Raw genomic sequence first — 24759 nt, forward strand, 5'->3', positions numbered from 1 at the left:
TAGGTGCAGTAATTGTGTGGTAAGTGGGTTTTCACATAGGTTTGCAGTAGGTGGCAGAGGCACGGAGGCAGGACAGCAAGATGGTGACGAATTAGGACTTAGACGCCGAGCTCCATCGCTCGTTGGCTCTGTGGCCTGTGGGCTACATAATTTCTTTAAGCCTCCGTGGCTCATCTGTAAACGTAAGACGTGAAAATGCCTAATGGGATGTAGTCCCGATAAATGATAACTTATCAGTAGAAATGACATCGTGGAAAAATCCTGGATACTCAGCACTGTTGAGAGAACCCCTCAAGCGCATAGTACTTCCTGGAACTCCCTGCTTATCTAAGAAATCTTTTGTTTGCAGGGGCAGTGAGGTTTTCCTTCAGGTCAGCTCTGTAGGGACTTTTAGAGAACACTCTGCCTAGTTTTGCTTGAAACCTTCGGTTGTTTTTCTTGACATTTTCCCTCAGTCTCTCTTAAAAAGTAAAGCGAGATGGCAGCAGAGCGATGGCATGTGTACGTACACACACACACACACAGACACACACACACACAAATATGGAGAAAGTTGAGATCATTTAGCCTTGTAATAAGAGCACCAAGAGGTGACTCTGTTACTATTTTCAAATGCCCTGTTGGAGATTGGTATCCAGAGAGTTCTAAGCCAGCACGCAGCAGGGATCGCGTGATCAGGAGGACTCGCTAGAATTTGAGAGGCCTGCATTTCATGCCTGACATTTGCAAGTCTCTGATTTCTGAGTTCTACACAGATTTTTCATCTATTCAGATTTCTCATCTGATTAAGCAATTGGATCAGATAATCCCTCCTGTCTGGATGGGGGAGGTTTAGAGGCTGGAAAGAGGCAGGCAGAAGCAGGTTCATCGGTTGTCGGTTGGGGAAGTCCTTTTTATTCATTATGTCCGTAGTGCCTCTGTGGTTGGATCTACAGGACAGGGACAGGCCCCCCTTAAGGACTGAGCCGCAAGGCTGAGGCCTTCCCTTTAGCCTCTGCGTTCTCTGCTCTTCAGCAGTGCTCCCGGAGACGGTGCTCCGAGCTTGGCACCAAGTCCACATCAGATGCAGGGACGTGTGTTGCTCGAGGCTGTTTCGCAGCCCACTCGGTCAGAGTGATGTGCAGCGGTGACGAGACTGCCTTGGAGACAGGAGTGTGGGGCCCTCGGCAGTTTCTGTCGGCCTCTAAAGCGCTTCCTCCCGAAGTGGTGGATGGCTTTTATCATGTCAGTATTATCTTTCACTGGGCCGCTTCTCAACGGAGATGAAATTGTGTGGTTGGCAAGTGACAGTATTTGATTAATGGTGGAAGAAATGGGGAGTCAGGCCCATCATGGGGCGTGTGAAACCGCTCATCTGTGAACCATTCCAACGGTGCATAGGTGAGGTCTCGGCTTCATACACACTCTTTTTTTTTTATTGTTTTACTTATTTCTGATAGACCGCGTGAGCAGGGGAGGGTTAGAGAGAGAGGGAGACACAGAATCTGAAACAGGCTACAGGCTCTGAGCCCATGTGGGGCTCGAACCCACGAACCATGAGATCATGACCTGAGCTGAAGTCAGATGTTTAACCGACTGAGCCACCTGGGCGCCCCTCATACACACTCTTTATGAGATGGCGCAGTGGCAGAATTCTAGCTCCAGAAATGAAGCCACTGTCAGGGCTTTGAGACTTGAGGAGAGAGAGGAAGGGTGAAGGGATTTTTGGAGGCCCCCGTACACTTGTGGGTGTTCCTCTTAGTTCAGGTTTCTCAACCTCAGCATGGTTGGCCCTCGGAGTCAGATGATGGTATGTTTGGGGCTGGGGCTGTCCCATGATTTCCAGAATGTTTAGCAGCTTTCTTGGCCTCCACCTACTGGATACCAGTAGCACTCCCTTTCCCCGCTTAGCTGTGACAACCAAAAATAGCCAGGTATCGTCATATGTCCCTTGTGGGGTGGTGGGGAGGAGCAAATCACTGCAGTTGAGAACCTCTGTTCTAAGTTACTGTTTTCCCAAATAAGACCTTAGATGTCTAGCAAGTATTAGTAAAAACACATCTTTTTTCATGCAGCACAAAGAGTGCCACCATCTGATTGTTGCAAGCTTATCTGCCTGTAACAGGGCAGAGAGAATATGAAAATAAAGCAGTGCTTGACTAGAAAGTTTTGGAGTGCTCTCTGTGGAGGATTAGAGACAGGAGTGAGATATGGATATGTATATATATATATATATATATATGTATATTTCATATATGTATGGGGGTTTTTTGGTTTTTGTGAATTTTGGAGAGCATACAAGCAGGGGAAATGGGCCGGGGTGGTGGGAGGATCTTCGAGCAGGCTCGAGGCTCAGTGCAGAGCCTGATCCAGGGCTCACTGTCATGACCCTGGGATCATGATTTGACCCGAAATCAAGAGTCAGACGCCCAACCAACTGAGCCACCCAGGTATCCCGGGAATGACTTGTATGGTCATCAGGAGAGCTGTCTCTGATACTTGACCTTTCAGTCAAATTGTTACTGCCCCTCCCCCAAAAGCATGCTTCCTAAGTATGTTAAGGATCCTGCTAATTTACAGATATCTTACTATGGAAGATACTTATTTCCATCAAGATCCTTATCTCCTTATTTATGTTTTTTATAAGTAGGGATTTCAGTATCTAGCATGTTTAAATTTGAGTATACCAGAATTAGGCTAAGTCATTACTTAATCTTTCTGTGACGCATCTGAGATTTGTTAGAATGTTCTTGCCTTTTGCTTCTGTCTCTAGCTGTGTTTGTGACATCTTGTAGGAATGCATTTGGTAATTTCCCCTCATTACAAAAACCATTTTAAAAAAAAATTTTTTTTAATGTCTATTTATTTTTGAGAGAGAGAGAGAGAGAGAGAGTGAGAACAGGAGAGGGTCAGAGAGAGAGGGAGACACAGAATCCGAAAGCAGGCTCCAGGCTCTGAGCTGTCAGCATAGAGCCCACGCGGGGCTTGAACTCACATGAGATCATGACCTGAGCCAAAGTCGGATGCTTAACCGACTGAGCCACCCAGGCACCCCTAGAAAAACCGTATTGATTAATTATGTTTGTCTCTTTTTAAAAAAATTTTTTGAATTCTTTATTTTATTTTTGAGAGAGAGACAGAGGGCGAGCAGGGGAGGAACAGAGAGAGAGGGAGACACAGAATCTGAAGCACGCTCCAGGCTCTGAGCTGTCAGCACAGAGCCAGACATGGGGCTTGAACTCACAAACTGTGAGATCATGACCTAAGCTGAAGTCAGACACTTAACCACCTGAGCCACCCAGGTGCTCCTATAAGTTTGTCTTTAATCCAGATATTTGTGAGTATGGGCCGTTAGAAAATTGTGCCATTAGTATTTAGTACTTGGGAAGTGATGGTATTCTGAAATTAACAACTTTGATTGTAAACTTCTATTATATTGTCTGTATCCTGACCATATGTGTATATGCTTGTGTTGCTCTGATACCTCAAACCTGTCCAAATCCGTTTGTTTGTCATAAGCCTAGTTTTCTGTTGGTAGAGTGTGACTCTGAGCCCAGTTGCAATGTTTAGGAAAATAATTTTGCCTTTGACTTTACTGAACATCACAGAAAGACATTAAAGGGTGAATATTATAAGTATTCTGTAAATCCCAAAATACTTAGCTGATTATTAGCAAACAAGAGTGTGTAAATTAGCACTGGTAAGTGCCCTCCAGTGTTCACATGCTTTTACTTCTGATCCTCCTAAAAGCCATGGGAGATAGAAATGACGAGATCCTTCTGAACAGATTCAGAAGATGGGGTACAGAGAGGGTATAATTTAACCCTCAGTGGAGACTGGACTGTGCCTGAGAGCTTCTTGCTTCCCAAGTTCTCCCTTGTATACAAAGAAATGTTTAAGGCCTCGGAGTTGAAACTTCACTATGCATGTAGAGGTTAAAACTTTGGATATTTAACTATTTTATGTCATTTTTGAGCCTTTCCCTTGTAAGATAAAAAAAATTGAAGGTGTTGGCCTCTTCATTTGACTGCAGCTTTCTTACCTTCATTTTTAGGAATTTTTTTTTTTAAAGAATGCTGATTAAGGATGGAGCCATGGCTATTTGAGCTCTGGGCAAAGCAGCAGAGTTTTACCATTTCCTGTTTTTAATTGGGTCATTGCATTTCTTCTGTAGAATTGGGAGTGTTCTATGATAACCACAGTATCGAGGCAGGGTAGGGTGTAGAATTTCCTTCCCAGATACACACTAAAATTGTACCTACCTTGGGGCGCCTATTGGCTCAGTTGGAGTGTGCAACTCTTGGTCTCAGGATCATGAGTTTGAGCCCTGTGTCCAGTATAGAGATTACTTAAAAAAATAAAGTGAGATAAAAGAAATCATCCCTGCTTCGTACATAATGAATGTAGCTAAAAATTGAAGTAAACTTGCCAGACGGGGAGAAGAGTGGAAATCCTCTCGCTGGCAAACCATGTTAAGAAATTCTGCTTTCTGCAGTCACTCCAGCTAACTGTAGAATCCCTCTTCCTGGAGGGTTCTTCCTGCCTATTTGAGATACAGACAGGAACGTCTGGTTTATTACTTGTGGACAACATGGACCAACATGACACGGTCATTTTGGTGGCTGTTGAGTGGATAGGGAATAGGCTTCAATAATGGTGATGTCACTTGCAAGGTGACTAGATCTAGGGCTGTTCTAATTTTAATAGTTTTTTAGGCATCATTTGATTTTGGGATCACTAGCTTCTACATCAGTAATGCTTTCTTTGACAGATTCCTCTGATTTGTGCCTTACAGCCCACTCACCACATGCCAGCAGTATTATTTAGAACTCTTTCTTGTATTTGCAGCCAGAATAGTTTCTGATTTTTTATGAATGCCTGTAATTTGTCCATTTAACATCACTGATTCAGCATGCATCCTTTCATTTATTGTTAGCAGTTTTGGGCTCCACCATTGTTTTAAAATTTTTTAAATGTTTTATTTCTGAGAGAGAGAGAGAGAGAGAGCGAGCATGATCAGGGGAGGGTCAGAGAGAGAGGGAAACACAATCTGAAACAGGCTCCAGGCTCTGAGCTGTCAGCACAGAGCCCGACGCGGGGCTCGAACCCATGAACCGTGAGATCTGACCGACTGAGCCACCCAGGTGCCCCTCCACCATTGTTTTAAGTTTAAGTGGGATGGGGAGAATCCTAGGAATCTTTTGGTAGGGGAAGCAGGTGTTAGGGAAACTGCCAGGTGAGAGAGAAAACCGGGCACTTTGGAGGACACCGTAGTAGAATGCCTGGCACCTGCTGTTGTCCTGTCGTTCGTTAGTAAGAGCCAACTCTGAATGTTGAGCACATTAATAGATACTACCCCTGCCAATTCGTAGTTTGATAGCACTGTGAGTGAAACGGTTTTAAATTTTCTAGGTGTGAGTTAACATTAGTATAGAAAGAGTTCAATTGCCACGGAGTAGAAACACACCGAGGTAACTATCCTCACGGCCACTAGAGGGCGTGTTCACCATCTGTGACGTTTGTACCACACTGCAAGTGGTGTTTACTTAGCGGAGAACTCTTAAGCTGATGAGGATTTGCTGGCCTCCTCTAAATAGCCTGTTTCCAACCTCATTATAGCAGGTGCTGAATATACTGCACCCCATGGAATGGAATTAAAAACCCGCAAGCTGGGTCAAGTTATAATCTCGTCCTCCTCAGGTTTTATTCTTTGCTAAATTGTCAGCTTAATGGAGGGGCTTTGTCTCCTTTATCCTTTTATCTCCATTCTTTCGCTCGTTCATGGGTGTTTACTTCGTACCTGTTCCGTGCCAGGTGCTGTCTGAGCGAGGTATGTAGTGATGAACGAGAGAGACCCTCTGTTTCGTGGGGTGAACACGGAGATAAACAATGAACAGGGACACAGACAGGTGCAGGGAGTTGAGTAGCATCCTCCCCAAACTCCTCATTTCCTCCCCGCAAAGTCAGAATGAGGCATTATTTGGAAAGAGGGACTTGACAGGTGTCATTCGTTAAGGATCATAAGGTGAAATCATCTTGGACTTATGGCGGATCCTAACCCCACTGGGACGCTGAGACACAGGCAGGAAGGCGGTGTGAAGACAAAGGCAGACATGGGAGGGGTGCAGCCGAGGTCCCTCGGGAGCCACCGGAAGCCAGGAGGGAGACAGGGAAGGATCTTCCTCAGAGCCTCCAGGTGGGCTGGTCCCAATACCCCCTTGATTTTGGACTCCGGGCCTTGAGAACTTGAGAATGAATCTCTGTTGTTTGAAGCCACCACCTGGGTGGTAATTTGTTACACGGCAGCTCTAGGAAACCGACACACTGGTCGTTTCAGATGAGGGCCCCAAAGACAGATACAGAGGAGAGGGAGGAGAGGCGGGAGGGGGGAGGTAGGGCGGAAGTGTTGGGGAAGGCAGAGAAGGCCTCTCGCAGGGAATGAGGTTTGAGCAGAAACTCACAGTGCAGCCTATGTGTGGCCCGGCCCTGAGGAAACTTGGCGAAGGCGCTCCAGGGGGTGGGAGCAGCCAGTCGGTCGGAGGTCCTGAGGCGGGAATGGGACTGTGGAGCCTGAGCAGAGGGGAGGCTGGCAGGAGACAGGTCCCGGAGGCCTCCTGCTGCTGCCGTGTGTCCTGCTTACACCTGTGATTAGTGGCACACGTGGAAGAGGAACCCTGGCATTTGAGTTCCTCTGACTGATCTCGAGGTGGCTGGGTAAGCACCCCGGGAGCGGGGGGCTCACAGGGACTCTGGGGCTGGAACGTGGGGATGGGGACCTCCCACGTGGGTCAGCCTCCGGTGAGAAGGGACGGCCTGTGTGCCCGCGCCTGGCTCCCGTGTCCGCCAGCTGGTCCCAGGGTCTTGCAGGTGTGCGAGGGCGGGATAGCGTCGTCTGCCCTGTGGCGGCCCCGGGTGTGTTTGCGGCTGAGCAGACGAGGGGCCCAGATCCAGCAAGGTCCTCGTGTGCGACTCTGTGTTGTGTTCCCCAACCCCCCCCTTCCAGATTTACACAGAACCATGGAGGCCAAGCATGGCTCCGAGACAGCGAAACTCTAGGGACGTGGTCGGGGTATTTGTTTTATTTACAGCACGACCAGAGCCAAGTTAGTACCGCTTCAGTGGTAATTTGTAGTAGAAATAAACAGATAATTATCACCTCACTTTATTATTTTTTTTATTTTGAAATATTTCCAGTTACATTCTCAAACATGCCAACTTTCCAAATTTAATGCAGACCGTGAATGGTCCTGTCAATATTTGAAAAATAATACTTGAAATCCACTTTGCCCATTTCCTGTGTTCAGAGTGGCTCTTGTTTGACAATTCCTGTAGGCTTTTATTATCTCCTGTAGGGGTTGAATCTCAGGCTTTTCATTCCTTTGGCAATGAAAAGTGAAAGTAATTTTTCTCATGAGGTTGTTTGCTTTGTATTGTTCATGGAATTTCTGTGGTCAAACTGCATGAACATTTCAATACCAGCTCTTCCGAAGCGAGTCTCGTCTCCTTCATCCAATCTTCATGGCTCCTCGGAAAATGGCAGTGACGCAGGCAACAAGAATAAACCTTTATTTTACACCGTAGCGGTGTCTACACAGGACCCCTGCAGAGGGTTCAGCCATTACTCGTTTTTAAAGGTTTAATCTGGGTTTTCCTCGAAGACTCAATTCAGATTTTTCTTACTTATTGCTGTGTGCACATGTGGGTGTAAACACGCATGTGCTTGTGTCATGGACATAGATACATGTGTGCTCACAGGTAATATGTCCACTTCTGCTCACACGAGAAGAGGGCTGAAATTCAGCTTATTTAATTTTTAGCCACGAAAGTTTTATTAATATGTAGAATGAATTTATTCCATTTGATTTTGGTTTGGAAGATTGGTCAGAATTGAAAGAAACTTAAATGAGTCTGTTTTCCATCAGTTTCCATTTTTATTATTTTTTGGTGCCCAGTTTTAACTCAGTGGCTAGAAATTGTAAAGATTTTGTCTTTCTTTGTGTACGGTAGAAAGGCTTGTTACCATCAGAGCCTTGTCTGAAACCTTAGGAATGCAAACACTATAATTCTCCTTTAAGCTGTTTCTGGGTTGGCTTGTTAAACACATTTTGAAGGAGATAAGCAAAAGAAAACTCTGTCTTCAGTTTTGCTTTTTGATTTCTTCAGTTGTTTGAAAATAAATTATTTTTATGATTTTTTTTAGGTGTTAGAATTAAACACTCTGACCATCGCGGCTTTTAAAAACCAGTTGATCTGTTACGAGGTTAAGCAAGTGACTTAGATTTGAAAGAGCAAAAGTTCTACTACAGATCAGAAATTTCCTCTTTTATACAGTGTACTGATAGAAAATTTTACCAGCAGATTAAATTTCTACTTGAGCTTTGGGATCCGATTTTGTCTCAGTGATCAGATCAGCTCCAGTTAATTAAAGAACATTCTTTCGGGCTAGAAAAGAGTTTTTACATTTGCCTAGTCCTTTTTCGAGCTCATTCTTCTCACTAACCCTGTGATGCGTTGTCCCTGTTGCCAGAGAAGGAAGCTGAGGCTTGCCGCTGAAGGGTCCCCTCAAGGCCGTTCGCTGTCATCCTGGGGCTTCAGGCCTTGCACTCTTTCCCAGCTTGGCCCTTAAGACAGATACTAGTCTCACAGAACAACGCCAGATAGGGTTTGTGCCTTAGAGCCTTTGGAAAAGGAAGAAATGATTCTGACCTGAAAGGCAGAGTGTGTCGGGACAATTAATTGGCTTGGTTTCTGTGCTAAAGCTTAAGAGACATGGAATGAGCAGAGGAAATGAGTTTGCAGGGGTGGGGGAGCAGGAGAGAAAGAGATGAGCCCTCTGCAGACAGACCCGGTGAGCGAGGAGGACTGCCATTGTGTGGGGCGGCAGGCTTCGGGGAGGGGGTTCGGGAAGGAGCCCCCGGAAGGAAGACCTTGAACACAAGTGGTCACGTTTAACCTAGTTCCAGTAAGTGTGAAGGCATGTTTGGAGCGAATGAGAGGAAGTGGTTGAGGAAGAAATCCGAGAAAGGTTACAAAGAAATCACTGACACAGCGTGCCTGGGGATGCTAAACAAAAGGCCCGAGTGCTTGACCTTGATGGTGAGGTTTCTAGCCAGGGACCTAGGAGAGCTGTCCGCAGAGAGACCTTGGGGAGAGGGAAGGCGGTTTCAGCTCTGACAGCCCCTGTAGGCACCACTGCGCCTCTGTCCTTGCCCTGCTTGCTGCCTACCTGGAGGGAGAGCCCTGGCCTCTCCCGCAACTTTTCACGCGGTTTTTAAACCGAACTTTTTAAAATGAAACGCAACACATCGCAATTGCCAAATAACAATGCCGTGTCTTGTTCTAAAGTATTCCCGTCATGCTGTGGCCGAAGGTACCTCAGCACCCAATTCTGCTCTTGTTCTGCAGCCTGGAGTCCTCGGGTACTTTGAGTTCAGCGGCTCACCGCAGCCTCCTGGTTACTTGACGTTCTTCACTTCGGCGTTACTTTCATTAAAGAAAGGTAAACATGATTTGTATCTAGATGTTAGTACTTTTAGCAAATGCATGTATACTGATACTTTCTTTTGTGTATGTTGTCTGTATGGTTATATATTTTAGTTTTTCTGATTCCTTTTCTCTGTGCTTTTATTAAATAATTACACTATTTTGTGTTTTACTGGCAAACGAAATACTCTGCTGTTTCAAATATAGTCTCCTAGACGGTTAGCTTTTTCAAAATGTGGCTTGATCGTACTGTGTCTGCAAGTACATATTTTGTACTTTGGAATTTATATCATAATATTTTTGTTGAGTGTGAAGGTACTAGTTTTGGTCAGAGTTTTTAGTGGTTAGATTGCTAGGTGGATGTACTATAGTTTAGCAATTCGTTTCCTTCAGGAAGTGTTTTTACAAGTATAAAAGTCGTAACAACGTTACAGCCTAATTCTACTGATAGTTTCACTATTCTCAAATCTATCCGTCCATCTATTTTTTTTTTTTTTTTTTTTGCTTGACTGAATCCTGTATTCTTTGAGGTCCCTACCTTTAAACATTGTGTCCTGCCCATCTTTTCATGTTGCCCCACGTTCTTCCTCTGTTATAGCCGTACCCTCCCGTCAGTTCTCTGTCAAATAATCTGCTCACTTGTCTGTCTCCTTTGCTACCATTCTGGCCCAGGCCCCTTCCCTTCCCCCGGCCCCTGGACTAGAACAGTGGGCCCTTAACTGCTCTCCACTCTTGCTCCTTCTTCCTCACATGGAGTCTTTCCCCTCGGCCTCTCGGGCCCAGCTCCCCACGTGTGTGACCCCTGTTCACCCTTCGGGGTCCAGCCCAGATAGCTCTCTCGCACTTTCCCCCATCCCAGCTGGGTACCCGCTAGGTTTCTTTCATAGTGCTTAACGTGGTTTGTGTTGACATAGGAAGGTAAGAGATTTGTTTGATGTCGGTCTTCCTCTCCAGACTGTGAGACTTCTGAGGGTAGGGCCTGTGTCTTTCTCCAGCATCTGGCACATAGCAGGGGTTCACTTGGTTTTTGCCAAGTAAGTGACCAGACTAATGGCTGTGTCATCTTTCCCCCAGTAAATCAAGCAAAAATACGTAACTGTCCCTCTACTACCGGGGTATTAGATTGCCTCAACATTTTGAGGCCGGGGGGTGGGGGGGGGTGGGATTAGAATAGTATAGAGTAGTATAGTATTAATACTTTGAACAATCATACGACTGGCCATGTTAAGATATACACTGTCTTAAGGTTTCATGCAGAGAGTCTACTGTATTCATGTTTTTCATCTGGGGTGACATTACAAGAGAAAGTTGAGCTGTCACATAAGTATGTGTCCACTCAAAAGCCTCCGAGCTGCACAGATGCACTGTTTCAGGTGACTGAGAAGACTTAGTGAAAAAGTTTGAGTCTTGAAAGCAACATACTGCCAAAATAAAAAAAAAAAAGCTTGAGAAGCAGACACTCAAAAACGTTCTTAGAAAATTAAAGCCCTTCAGAGATCTCAACTGAAAATTGTACCTGTGAGGCTTATCTGCAGCCATTCACTGAGGTGATGGTAGCGTTCAAGTTCTTGAGTAGAAGAGGACATTCCAAGATCATGGAAGAATGTTTTATTATACAGTTAGCTTCTGTTATGTGCTAATGATTTGCCTTAAATTACTTTTCTCATTCAGAGGCTTCCAAAATACTATTTGTAGAAGAACCCTTTCCAAGTAAAGATCTTGTAAGCTTTTCCTGTTTTGTTTTGTTTTGTTTTGTTTTGTTTTGTTTTTTCATTTTCTAAGCAAAGGAAGGTGATAAATGGGTAAAAAACTACTTGAAGGAACAAAATGAACCTCTTTGGTCAAATCACTAATATTGACAGGATTACATGTAATTTCTTCTCAGAGTAAATCCAGTCAGATTACCTTTACTTGTGACTCTACTTGGGTCTGGTAAAATCCTCTTGCATGTGAACTTTTCGAGAGCGGAGGTTCATCCTAATTCATCATTTTTCACCTCTCACATAAGGTTAACGGACCATTTTTAGAAGAAAAAGACAAATTTGGAATGATAACTTTCCATGATATGTCCACTAAAATAAATCTTGCCTTGAGAGTCTGGTTTGCTTTCTGCTTTTCTTTCTCATATCCAGAAGTCAGATGGTATTTTACTTATTTTTAACTGTAGATGTTCAGTAAGAGAAACATGGGTGCCCCCTTTTTTTTTATTCTTATAGTTTGGAGTGTAAATTTTAATTCAGGGCTGTGTTTAGATTGTGTGCACAAATTGAGGCCCATGACTCATCTGCCATCCTTAGCGCTGGACTAGAGAGCTTAACCAAAGAAGCATTTGGCCCTTGGTGGTGGGAGGCCACTGTCTCGGTGCGACGCATCCCGAGTGTCACGAAACGCATGCGTCTTTCCATCGCCTTTGTCTTTCTGTGCTTATCTCAGAAACAGCCAGGACACTGACGCTCGTCTCGAAGCTCGGCGGCCGTCAGTACGCCGTGCGTGAGCTCACGCCTTGGAGCGGGGACGGTGCCGAGAGCATGTATGTGTCCCGTGGCCGCAGGCGTCCAGCTGGCGGAGTGGGGTCTGCGGCGCTTGGCCGTTCTCTTACAGCTCTTCGTCCCGCGCCGGGTCGCTCCACTCGTCGTCATGAGGGAAAGGAGAGGACACTCTCCACCGGGTACTTCGTGACTGTGCTCTCTCGTCGTCCTCCTAGCGGCTGCCTATCACCTCCGTCACCCAGGCCCTCCACCTGCTGATGGCCACCTTGCTGCTGACCTGTCCGTCTCTGCAGGCCCGCCTGCTGGGAGGCCTGGGCCCCTTTGTTACACGTGTGCCGTCTTCTCCCTCGCCATTTTACTTTTATAAAGTTTTTCATGTAGCAGTTCTGTATGTTCGTGTAGTTACACCTGTGGTTCCTTTTTCTTGCTTTCTTTGATTTTTTTTCCCCCTAAAAATCTGACCAGTAATTAGTTTATTTTCCTTTTAAATTTAAAATTTGTTTAGCTCTTCATGGATTTCTTTTGGCTTAACGTGCAGGGCACAATAGTTTTTTTCTCCTCTTCTTACTGGCCAATCGGCACCAGTTACAAAATAATGCTTCCATTTTCCCTCATCCTGACCATGCCTGGCTTTATCCAAAATATTTTCTTCCATGTAAGCGGGTCTATTTCTGTGTTTCCTCTTGGTTTGGATACCTCTTTTTATATGAATAAATATAATTCTGTCTCTTGCCTTGTAAGTTGTTACCTGGTGAAGTCTGGACTTCATTTCCTCTGGTTCTTGTATCCTATGGAGTCATCTTCTTCTTCTTCTTTTTTTTAATTTATTTTGAGAGAGAGACCACGCAAGTGGGGGATGGGCAGAGAGGGAGGGTGCCAAGCAGGCTCCGTGCTGCCGGCGCAGAGCTCAATGCCCGGCTCGAACTCACAAAACTGTGAGATCACGACCTGAGCCAAAACCAAGATTTGGACACTTAACCGACTGGGCCAAGCAGGCGCCCCTAGAATCTCCTTTTAAATCCATCCATGCATCTGGCTGGATTTTGGTTGTAATTGTATTAAAGGCATAAATTGACTTAGAGGTGATGGACAAGTTCATAATATTTAGCTTGCCTTCCTAGGATCACGGCGTGATTATTCAGTTACCGAAACCTTTTTATTTTTTGTAATAGGCCTTACACATTCCTCATTAATGTTTAATCATTTCTGAGTGCTGAGTAATGGATTAATTGTGGACCAGCAGTTTGTGTATATTTCAGGATTTGGAGGGAAACTAGTCTCTGACCAGTTCTCCACTCGTTCCAGGCTGCAGAGCCTCTTCGAACCTTTTCACATCTGATCTTGGCAGGCAGGCCTTCTTCTTTTGCCTAAAGAAAATTTGGTAGAGAGGTCATTGTTTTTAAGTTGCTTATTTGATCCCCCCCGCTTACGATTGTTTCACTATTTGCTCTAAGGCCGTGTTCTGATACAGTGTTGTTAGAGTGTGCCATGATGCAGTGACTTTTTGCAAAGAGAGAATCGGCATCCAATTCCGATCGTGTTTTTCATTGGCCGACAGCAGGGACGCAGTGTCGGCGATGGGGGGGAAGTAGTGACCTGGGCGCCGGCACTGCCTGGTCCTTACCCTCTGCCCGCCGCGGACGGGCTCTGCAGACTTGAACAAAATGTTGAACTTTTCTTTGTTGGAGTTTGCGTGCCAGACATTGGAAAGGGTGCGGAGAAGAGCAGAGCGTGTTGTAGAAGGCCCCGGCGTGCGTGCGGTGCTCTGTGAGTGAACTCCTAGGCCTGCCGTCCGTAGGGCTTCATGAGGAAGCCACCTGGCCGACAGCACTTCAAGGAGGTGTTGTACCTAACAGATGCCTACAGCAGGTCCTGTGTCTCCGGACTGACCAATGCACACAGGCCTTCTGGGGCTCGTCGCTTCTGCCGGAGCGGCCTGCCCTTCTCACGGTGGGAGCGACTGCGGCCCTCCCCCGCCGGGCCGAGCCGCTTTGTTCAGATGGTATTTTGATCGAAGGCCTGGTGGCCGCGGTTTTGCCCTGCCGCTCCAGTGCCCTGCTTGACCCGTGCTGTCCGGGAAGGGTTAAATGAATGGCTCTAATAACGGGCAATGTACCTCGAAATCGCTCAAGTGACTGATTTGAACATTGGGTTGTTAAGTCCCCTGGGGCCCCTTCCCCTCACGCCTGGCCTGTCGGATCCCTGAGCCCCGTGTGTAGGCAGCACTCACAGCAGGAGCCAGTAGACCCCTGCCTGGCGTGTTCTTCTTACACCTTCTTTCCCCTGACTTTTCACTGCCCCTGACATGTGAATTGAACCGGAATTCCCATGGTACTTAAATGCCACCTTGAGAATACAATAAATCAGGAATTCAGGTTGTCCTTTCTATTTTCTTCTGCCTCTCAGGAATTCCTAAATGTAGTTGACTAGGGAACCTTTCGGCATTCATTTTCTAAGGAACAGCCTTTGGTGGATAACTGTTGTAATGAATTTTTTAAAGAGGAATTTGTTGAAGGAAAGGCTTCTATTTTTGTTTATTTTTGAGAGAAAGAGCGCGTGAGAGAGAGTAAGCAAGCCCAAGCAGGGGAGGGGCAGAGAGAGGGGGAGACACAGGATTTGAAGCAGGCTCCAGGCTGTCAGCATAGAGTCCGAAGCAGGGTTCAGACCCGCAAACTCTGAGATCATGACCTGAGCTGAAGTCGGACACTTAACCCACTGAACACACCCCCGCCTCCACCCATGCTCCATATAGGGTAAGGACTTCTTATCCCAATGTAGGGTCCCTCTACTCCACCAGGTGGCGTCAGATTGGGCTGTGATTTGCTGGTAGAATTGAGTCAGGACACAGAAGTGCTCTCCTCCATATCCTTATTGATGAATAAAGCTAATTTTTTTTTGGAGCACTTTCCTGTTAGATTGTGAAATTTTATATGGCATCACGAAGTCTTAAGGGTAGGGTTTTCTTATTCTGTAAGTGACATTCTCTAAGGTATTGAAAAAACAAGGGACTGATTTCTTAGCCAGCGTTAACTCTGCGATTGCTTTTTTTCTTGGGTTCCTGGGTCTGACTCTTAGGAGTTTGGATCAGGCATTGGGTTTAACAATTCTCGTGAATGAAACAGGTTCTAGGGTCAGTTGGTTTTCTTGGATAATCTCATTCATTGTCGCCATACTCTCTCATAGAGGGAAGTCTTTTCCTAAGAGTCTCCCTGTGTCCTGAGGCCCTCTGGGTGATTAATGCACATTAGAATAAGCATGTTAGACACTCCATACTTTTTGTTCCTGTACTTAAAACTGACTTTTTGTTATGTGCTGTTATTTTAGCAAGGATATCATTATATTCCACAGGAGATGCTTTTATTCCCATTGTGATTTCTCTCTCAAGCCTTGTAGATGCTGTTAGGTAAGAAATAAGGCCCAAAGCAGACCTCTCCGCACTCAAAGATTCAGGAGCATGACTTACTAATTCAACAGACATTTGAGATCTCCTGTGCTCCAAGTGCAGAGATGAATCTAGTACCGTTTAGTGCCACCGGGTGGTGTGGTGGACAGTCCGGGGATGAGTCTGTGACAGGTCGCTGAGGCGTGCAGGCGGCCATCCACATCAGATCATGGGAAACTGCTCAGGGGAGATGGTGCTGGAGTGGCCAGGGTTTCCCAGAGGATGAGGTGTCGGCCTTCAGGTGAGCGTAGGAAGCTAGAGAGAAGACAGACGGGTTGGGGAGAGCCAAAGGTGTGTGGGAGCTCAGAAGCAAAACATCATTTATAGATATTTTGATTCCTTGAACCCATATAGGAATGTAGATATTTTGACTTTTTTAATTCCTTGTATTTAAAAAATAGCATCATCTTCATTTTCTACTTGTTTTAGGATGTTTTCTACCATTTGAAGGTTGTCCTGTTTAGAATGTGTGTGTGTGTGTGTGTGTGTGTGTGTGTGTGTGTGTGTGTGTGTTAATACTACTTCTTTAAGGGTTTTGTTTGCTTGTTTGATGTTTTTTGTTTTTGAAGCTGGGATAAGACTCCAAAGAACTAAAAACATTAAAATCTTGAAAAACTTTCAGGGACCATTTACAATAAAGTTACAAGCTTATAGTGAAATAACTCAGTGTAGACAAACCAAGTTCCAGTCTCTCCTTGACCACTTTTTATGTAAAGTTGAGTCGGTGAGCTGATGCAGGGCCGAGCCCTTGCGTGAGTCCAGCCCTTTCTCCGGGTGACGCCGCCCTCACTGCCACTCCCTCAGGTAGGAGCCGTGACGGTCTCGGGCGAGGACCAGGCTCTGAGGAGGTTGTTACGGACGCGAGGCCATTGTGGTGGGCAGAGTAACGGCTCCCCAAAGATGCCCGGGAGTGTGTCCCTTACGAGGCACGAGGGAACGCAAGCTGCTCATCAGCTGCCCTTGAGAAGGGGGGATGATCCTGGGTTATATCCGAGTGGCCCAGTGTAATCAGGAGGAGCCTTGAATTGGAATTGGGAGGCAGGGGTACTTGGGTGGCTCAGACAGTGAAGTGTCTGACTCTTAGTTTCTGGTCAGGTTGTGAACTTGGAGTTTGTGAGTTTGAGCCCCACGTCGGGCTCTGTGCTGACAGTGCAGAGCCTTCTTGGGATTCTCTCTCTCTCTTGCTCTTGCTCTCACTCTCTATCTGCCCTAAACCGCTTGCTCTTTCTGTCTCTTTCTCAAAATAAATAAGTGAACGTTAAAAAAAGTTGGAATTGAGAGGCAAAGGATGGTATCAAAGTGAGGGTTTGAGAAGGACTTGTCCCGCCATCCCTGCCTTTGAAGGTGGGTGGCGCCGTGAGCCAAGGAGCACGGGTGGGGGCGGGAGGGGGCCGGGACGTGCATTCTTCTCCCCCGGAGCCTCCAGAAGGGGCCTGCCCTGCTGACCCCCTGATGTTAGCCCAGTGAGGCCCATTTTGGGCCTCTGTCCTCCAGAACCGTGAGATTAATTTATGTCATTTTAATCTACTGAATTTGTGGTACTTTGTTACAGCGGCAAGAGCAAACTCAGGCCGTCACAAAACGGTAGAAGGGGAGCCGAGAGAGGAAGCCAGGGTCCCGTTTCTCCCCTATGCTCCTGCTCCCCGGGAGTGAGGCACGTGGCACGTATGGTCTCTCCTGCCTCCCGGCCTTCGCCCTTGATACTGCTGTACCGTAATCCCTTTCCCTAGTTACTACCCGCCTTTCTAGGTTTTCCAGGCCTACGTGGAAATGTTGCGTGTGGCACGTGAGGGACGTGAAGTGGAGCTTTCCATCCCACCAGCTCCCTTCCTGGAGCTCCTGCTGCACTATTTGGCTGTGTTCCCACTCGGCAACCAGCATTGTTTTCTGATTTTCCCTTGAGCTTTATTAGTGTCTTCCCAGCACGAAGTTCCCATGGGTCTGGACCGAGTCTCCTAATGAGTCATTTTAGTGGCAGGTGCCCTGTGCGACCCGGGCCTGCCCAGTCCTTGCTTCCGACTGGTCTTCAGGGTCCCCGTCTATAAGATGGGGGAGCTTTGCGCTGGCTGCCCCTAAGAGACATTTGAGCTTGAAAATGCACCTTGGCCTGTTTTTGTGGGCCTGGGAGCTAAGAATTGTTTTTATATGTGGGGAAGGTTGTTGAATGGCCCCTGTGCTAGACCAAAGGGCAGCCTACACGGGGATGGCGGAGGGATTTGTAAGCCGGTGCGTTTCTTCTGTGAAGTCATTCCTTCCCTGAACGTGTCAGAACAGAAAGGAGTTTAATTGAAGTACACACAAGCAAAGTATTGGAATTGATCATGTCATATTGTGCTTTGGTTAAAAGAGAGGACGGAGGGGTGCAGGTGTTAGTGCTCTTGATGTGTGTATCTAGCTCTCCTCCCTAATTCACGAGAAATTAGAAGTCACGGCGAAGCATTTAGCAGCATCGTGGCAGGCACTGGAGTGTGCGTGCTGTGATCTGGGGCGCTCAGCACCAGATTAATCTCTAGATAATTGCTTCGTGCCTTATATTGACTTTTGAAATATCTCAAGGTGACGTTTCTAGGGACAAAATGCAAATAATAGCTATAGTTCATATGTTGAAAACAAACATTTCTGTGATCTGTTACATTTCTTTGAAGGTTTTTTCATTTGGGTGAATGTTTTATTGGAAATGTGGGAAGTCATCCCTTGAATAATTATGAATCACTCTGTAAATGATGAATAACGGGAGGGGGTGGTTATTCCTTTTTACATAGTCTTACTGTTTCCCTTTTTTTCTGCCTCGTCTAAAACCTTGGAAAGAAGACTGGGAGAGCAGAAGTTAAAAAATATGACAGAGTGCAGAGTAAAACGAGGGTCGTTTCCAGGGTGGAAGGTACTATGATGCAGGTTTGCCTTTTGGAATGTCCCTGCTTTCCAGAACGCAGACTCCAGAGAGGTTTCCCAGGGACTCCGTGACCTCCTAGCCATGCTGGTTAAGCCACATGACTTAATCCAGTGCTGTTAGTTTTGAGGTAGCATGCTGTATTTGTCATCAGTTCTCTTTATGGGTCTTGTTCTTGACCTGATACTCGACTTTGCTCCATGAGCCCTGGCAGGTGAGCTCACACAGATGTCCCCTGGTCAGCACGTGGCCGGGCCTGGCAGAATAGTGTCCGCACTGCTCAGCGCCTGTGCTTCTGTGCGTTCTTTCAGGGTATCCTTGGGCACCTTCCTGTGCAGCGCGTGGGGGCGGTTAGCTCCAGGCTGCTGAGGGAGAATTCATTTCAGGAGCTCAGCAGTTTATACCTAGAGTCACGAGATCTGGAGACCCACCTTTTCCTTCCTGAAGGAGAGATACGGACACACTTTTAAAAATAAAATAAAAATATTTTAAAATAAAAGTAATTGGGGCACCTGGGTGACTGAGTCGGTTACGTGTCTGACTCTTGATTGCAGTTCATGGGTTCGAGCCCCACATCGGGCTCTGCACTGACAGTGTGGAGCCTGCTTGGGATTCTCTTTCTGCCTCTGTCTCTCTCTCACTTACTCAAAAGTAAATAAATAAACTTAAAGTGTTTAAAAATAATTGTCCTCTACTGTTGAAGGCATTTTTGTGGGGGAAAAAATGTGAGAAATTCTCTTAGGTCTCCTTCCCAGATCATTGACCATTTTTAAGACTCATTGGTTAAGGGCGCCTGGGTGGCTCAGTCTGTTAAGCGCCTGACTTCGGCTTAGGTCATGGTCTCACGGTTCACAGGCTCAAGCCCCGTGACAGGCTCTGTGCAGACAACTTGGAGCCTGGAGCCTGCTTTGGACTCTATCTCCCTCTCTCTCTGCCCCTCCCCTGCTCATGCTCTGTTTCTTTTTGTCTTTCAAAAAAATGAATAAAAACATTTTAAAAAAAGTATTTTTAAGTTAAGAAGAAACTGATAAAAATAACTTATGTATATAAAATAATACATTTAATTTAACCCAGTGTATCCAAATTATTGCCATTTCAACAGGCAGTCAATATAAAAACTATTGAGATATTTTATATATAGTTTTTGAACCAAGTCCTTTACGCTTTTGCACTTAAAAGCATATCTCAATTCAGCTGCTGGATTTTCATTGGAAATACTTAATCTGTGCTTAGATTACATGAAAGTTACAGTGGAAAAGATTTATATCCCACGTTGTTTTATATATTGTAATAGTTGTCCAGTGACTGAGTTGAGTATTGCATTAAAATTAATATCAAAGAGAAAACTAGTCGCTTACTTGCTCATAGTTCAAGTGCTTGTTAGTCACAGTAGTGTGTGGCTGCCCCGTGGGACTCTGCCGCTCTGTACACACCTCTTATCCAGGTGTCCCAGGGCGACGCGAGTTTTTCTGGGGCTGCTGAGCACCCGGCAAGCACACCCCTGGGTTAGGTGTTTCAGATTTGTGCTCCTGACGACCTGTTATTAGGGGGTGTGAGTTGTCAAACTGTACTGGGGGCAGATGCCTTATTGATTTCAAAACCATTAAAAATCTATCCTCTTTCCTAACAAAAGAAGCTGTTGTTACTCCTTCTAGAATGTTTGAGAATTTTAACATTTTTGCCTCCCTGAGGTAGTTCTTCCCTCCGTGTGTGTGTGTGCTTTACCATGATACTAAACTGAAGTTTTAATATTAAAAATGGAACTTAGGGCACATGGTTTTAAGCAAAATAAAGTACTCTGATATTAAAACATTATGCAAAAGCCCCAAAACAAAAACCTTGATGTAAACCAGAGATCACAAGTGAGCCAGATGGATCTGAGCAGAAACCAGATGGAATTTCAGGTTCTTCCATCCTCAGTGCGGCCTTGGTGGTTGCCAAGAGGTAAAGGATGACAGTGGAAGATGGAAGGCACAGGAAGGTCAGCAGAAGCCATGCTAGGGGGGAGTAGTGCGGGATGCAGGGGTGGAGCTTCCCATCAGCAGCAGAGAATCCCAGCCTCAAAAGATAGCGTGGGCAGATTGCTAGGTGCTGAAGGTAGTAGGTACGACTAACGAATCCGCGTAAGAGTATTGATCACTGAGAGCACGCAAACCGCGATGTGGTGCAGGGACCCACATGGTGGCTGTGTGTGCCGTGGGCTGCCTCGCAGCCGAGCCACCTGACGCCGGGGGCTCAGCACCTTTTGCAGCAAGCGGCGAATGGGCCAGTCTTTGCGCTGTGGCCACCTTGGCCTACGTAGTTGCCTGTATGACCAGCTGTGGGAACTGCAGACTTCAAACTTTTTAAAAATTAATTGAATATGATCATGTATGTCATTGTTTGACCTTCTGGTAGAGGAGGGGAGAGCATTATTCCGAATTTGTTTATTTAATTAAATTTGTTTAAGTTTATTTATTTTGAGAGAGAGAGTGCATGCAAACAAGCTGGGGAGAGGCAGGGAGGCAGGGAGAGAGAATCCCAAGCAGTCTCCACGCTGCCAGCACAGAGCCCAACTTAGGGCCGGATCCCATGAGCCATGAGATCATGACCTGCACTGAAGTCACTTAACTGACTGAGCCCCCCCGGCGCCCCCGAAACTACTCTAATTTTATAAATGACAGAGACTCCTACTGTGGAAAGCCTTGGAGTCCTACTTCACAGAAAATGTTCTGCATGTGGAGACGAGGAGTGGTTTTTTGTGTGTCTTTCTTAACACTCTAAACTTCTCTGCTAATTCAGGCACTCTTTGTACACAGGAGAGTGCACATTTAAGCTGCTGCTTCTGGCAAGATTTCTGCTATACACAGGTACTGAACGTAGATGTGTGATTTTTGTAGATCTCTGTATGTGTGAAAAATAAAGTTCTGAAATTGTGATCTGTCCGGGCCTGTGAGATTGTGCTGTGTGCGGGCAGCCTGTCCAGTCCTTTTAGTGCTGTGAAACAGGGCTCTGAATGGGCCTTTTCAGCTTTGGGGGCGGCTGTCGCTTTTTATTCCTCTGCTCCAGGAAACCATGTTGCTGGTGTTGGCGGGCTTTCAGATCCATTTCCTCACTGGCTGCCTCCTCTTTCCTTCCTTCCTTCTCTCCTTAGCTGTGGCCGTCCACCAGGAGTTAGCCTTCTCTTGGATCCTGGTATCTTCTACCGGTCCACACCCTCTCTTAACGTCCCGCTTTCTCTTCTGACAGCTTTGGGGTCTGAACTTACATGTTATGCCATTCGTTAAAATTCAAATTTTGAGCTAATTTTATACTTGTAGAAAAGTTGCAGAAATAGAACAGGGAGTTCCTCAATTTTCTACCTTCACCTCGCTTCCCCCAGTGTTTACATATTATATAGCCATTTGTTATACAGGTGCTTGGGCCAAAACTAAGAAAGAAACATCGGTGTGGTATTATGATTTTATTTTTTTTCTTAAAAAAATTTTTAACTTGTGTTTATTTTTGAGAGAGAGAGAGGGAGGGCGGGAGGCAGTGAATCTGAAGCAGGCTCAAGGCTCTGAGCTGTCAGCACAGAGCCCGATACAGGGCTTGAACCCACAAACCCTGAGATCTTGACCTGAGCCGAAGTCAGATGCTTAACCAAGTGAGTCCCCCAGGTGACCTGGTACAGTATTAGCAACTGAGCCACAGACCTCATTTGCATTTTTCCTGTGTTTTCACTGTTTCTTTTCTGTCCGAGTATCCAATCTGGGATCCCACATCACATAAAATTCTTTTTTCTCCTTCGTCTCCTCCAACCTGTGAGAACTCTGTAGTCTTCCCTTGTCTTGTTCGACCTTGACACTTTTCAGGAGTAGCGCTCATTATTTATTTTGTTGCTCAGATAGTTCCAGCCTTCACCATTAGGAGCATCTCGGGTTGGCTCCTATGTCCTTTGAACAAGTTTCATCCTTTTACGAGCACGCCTTCATTGTGGCACAAAACGTTTCCATCTCCTTTTGTACTTGCCTTGCCTCAGCTCCGGAATTAGCTTCTTGTCCAGGGAGCCCTGGTTTCTCTTACTGAAGAATGGGCCTTCAGAAACCAAGATCTGGGTGCTGGGTGTGCTCTGTGGTATGAGGTGTCATAGCTTGGAGGCCTTTTCAGCAGGGAAAGCTACGACATGTATGTGTTTATACCCACAAGTGTGTGGACATCTGTAGCTCTGCCTCTGTTACGTGCGTGTGTGCGCGTGTGAGAAAAGCTGTAGGTTTGTACTGCTTCCTTCTGACGCCAGCCCCTCCCCGGAGTATAGCTCTCCATTACTGCAGAACTTGGCCCGCCCACCCTGGGAATCCTAGCTCGTCTTTAGATTCATAGAGCTTAGTCCGATACTGTGCTGTGACTCCGTTCTTAACTACCCTCCTGTGGAGCGACGGGCTTGTCTGTTAGGGCTTGTGTTCCATGTCGGCTCCCCCACGCTGTGGTTGGTTTCATGATTTTAGCTCCTGAGTATGTGAAGGGCGTGAACCATGCTTTGGTTCTGAGGGGCTGACACACACAGGGGTGAGGAGAGGGCCAGGCTGCCTCACCCCTGTTCTCCGGAACCCCGTTTCCTCTCCTTTCCTGCCCCGGCCCCCCTTCCTTCCATATGTAACCAATCTCCGTTGTTTCTGACTTATTCTTCCAGTGTTTCTTTGGTTTCGTGTCATTTTATTTTTTTATTATTATTTTTAACGTTTGTTTATTTCTTAGAACATGCACAAGTGGGGGAGGGGCAGAGAGAGGGGTCAGAGGATCCGAAGCAGGCTCTGCACTGACAGCAGACAGCCCGGTGCGGGGCTCGAACTCACGAACTGTGAGATCATGACCTGTGCCAAAGTCGGATGCTTAATTGCATAAGCCACCCAGGTGCCCTGGTTTTGTGCTGTTTTAAACTCCTCAGACTTGCGGGAAAGATTGTCCACAATGTGGCGTCGGGGATTGCCGTCCCCGCTTCCTCCCTGCCGCTCCTGCCTTGTCTGAGAGGAGCCTTGTCTGAGAGGAAGACGGCACCACTGCCAGAGAGGGGGCTGCAGCTAGAAGCTCCTGTGTTAGAGCCTTAGCGTTGTTACATTTTGACTGCGTGGATATAACTCGGTAACGTTTAAAGTTAAACGTGTCTTATTTAACAGCTAATAAAGCAGGAAGGAGGTAGGAAAGAATGTACCTTTTCCTACATCATCTTATCCACTAGCTCTCCACTATTACTAGATATTTTAGTTCATTTTTAGGCATACAAATACTATGTGTTCTCCTTGGGGAAAAGGAAAGAAAGCTTACTCTTTCTTTTCTCTCTTCCCCTGAGCCCCCCTCCCCAACTATTTTTCTTATCTTTTTGGAGTCTTTATACTTTTCTAAACATAGGAGCCCATAGGAAAAAAATATATGTTGTTTTATAAGGTGTGAGTTATTTTTTTTATTCTGAGAGACAGCACAAGTGGGGGGCGGGGGCCGCAGAGAGAGAAGGAGAGAGAGAACGCCCAGCAGGCTCCCTGCTGGCAGCGCCAAGCCCATCACGGGGCTCGATCTCACGGATCCATGAGCTCATGACCTGAGCCAAACCAAGAGTCGGACCCTTAACCGATTGAGCCACCCTTTTAAATAAATAGGTGTACTTTATCTTGTAGCTTGCTTTTTCACTCGCATATGTCTCTAGAAGATGTTCCTACTGTGTAGATAGCCCTGCCCCATGTTTTTAACATCTGCAGAGTATTTCTTGGTGACTGTCCTTCCGCGTGACTGTGGGTGCACGTGTGTGGAGAAGCAGCGGGCCGCAGCCTGTGTCCACGTCTCCCTGCGGTCGCAGGTGGAGGCCGCTTCCCGCCTCCCACCAGCGCCGTGGCTGGGTAGCAGCTCTCCACCGCTCACCATGCTTGGTACCTCCCGTGTCTCAAGTTTGGGACAGTTGGAGGGTAGGAAGGGGTGTCCTGTTTTAATTTGCTTTCCTCTGAAAGAGGGAAGTTGAGTGTATTTTCATGTACTTCTAAGCCTTTTACTTTTTTTCCTTTGGCTTGCCCATTTTGAATTGCTTTCTTTTTCGTATTAACTTGTATGAGTTCCTTGTTCGTGCTACATTCATTCGTGTAGCCAGTATTTATTGAGCTCTTAATATGCCCAGGCCCTGCTACACGTGCTGGGGTAATAGCAGTAAACCAGTTTCCTAATTTCACAGAAGTTCAGAGGAAGCAGGACTGAAGAAAATAAAAACAAGTCAAGCAGATTATGTAGATGTTAGTAAGTGCTATAAAAAAATAGAGTCGTGGTAGAGAGACTACCTGAGTGGGGAGGAAGCCCCCGGTTCTCATTACAGACTTCACCCTCTAAGTGTTTGCATTGAGGCGGGGTGGTCGGGGAAGGCTTCTAGGAGGAGGTGGGGCTGGAGTTGACATCTGAACGATGAGAGGCCAGCCATGGAAGTGTCCACACACAGCAGCGTCTGGGCCCTCTGGCGGGACCCAGCGAGGGGAACCGGG

The 24759-nt window shown here is 46.3% G+C and overlaps 1 protein-coding gene across 2 annotated transcripts in view; it reads left to right on the forward strand.

Moving 5' to 3' along the window:
- Positions 1-24759, forward strand: part of TXNDC11 (thioredoxin domain containing 11) — a 61004-nt gene that overhangs the window by 15855 nt on the left and 20390 nt on the right. For both annotated transcript variants that reach the window (XM_039233627.1, XM_039233628.1), the window contains one exon: positions 9385-9478. In XM_039233627.1, the coding sequence (XP_039089558.1) occupies positions 9385-9478 (94 nt within the window). The remainder of the gene's footprint in view (positions 1-9384; positions 9479-24759) is intronic.

The sequence above is a fragment of the Hyaena hyaena genome, unplaced genomic scaffold (genome assembly GCF_003009895.1).
Source record: "Hyaena hyaena isolate Hyena2069 unplaced genomic scaffold, ASM300989v1 scaffold_76, whole genome shotgun sequence".
Taxonomy (NCBI): Eukaryota; Metazoa; Chordata; class Mammalia; order Carnivora; family Hyaenidae; genus Hyaena; species Hyaena hyaena.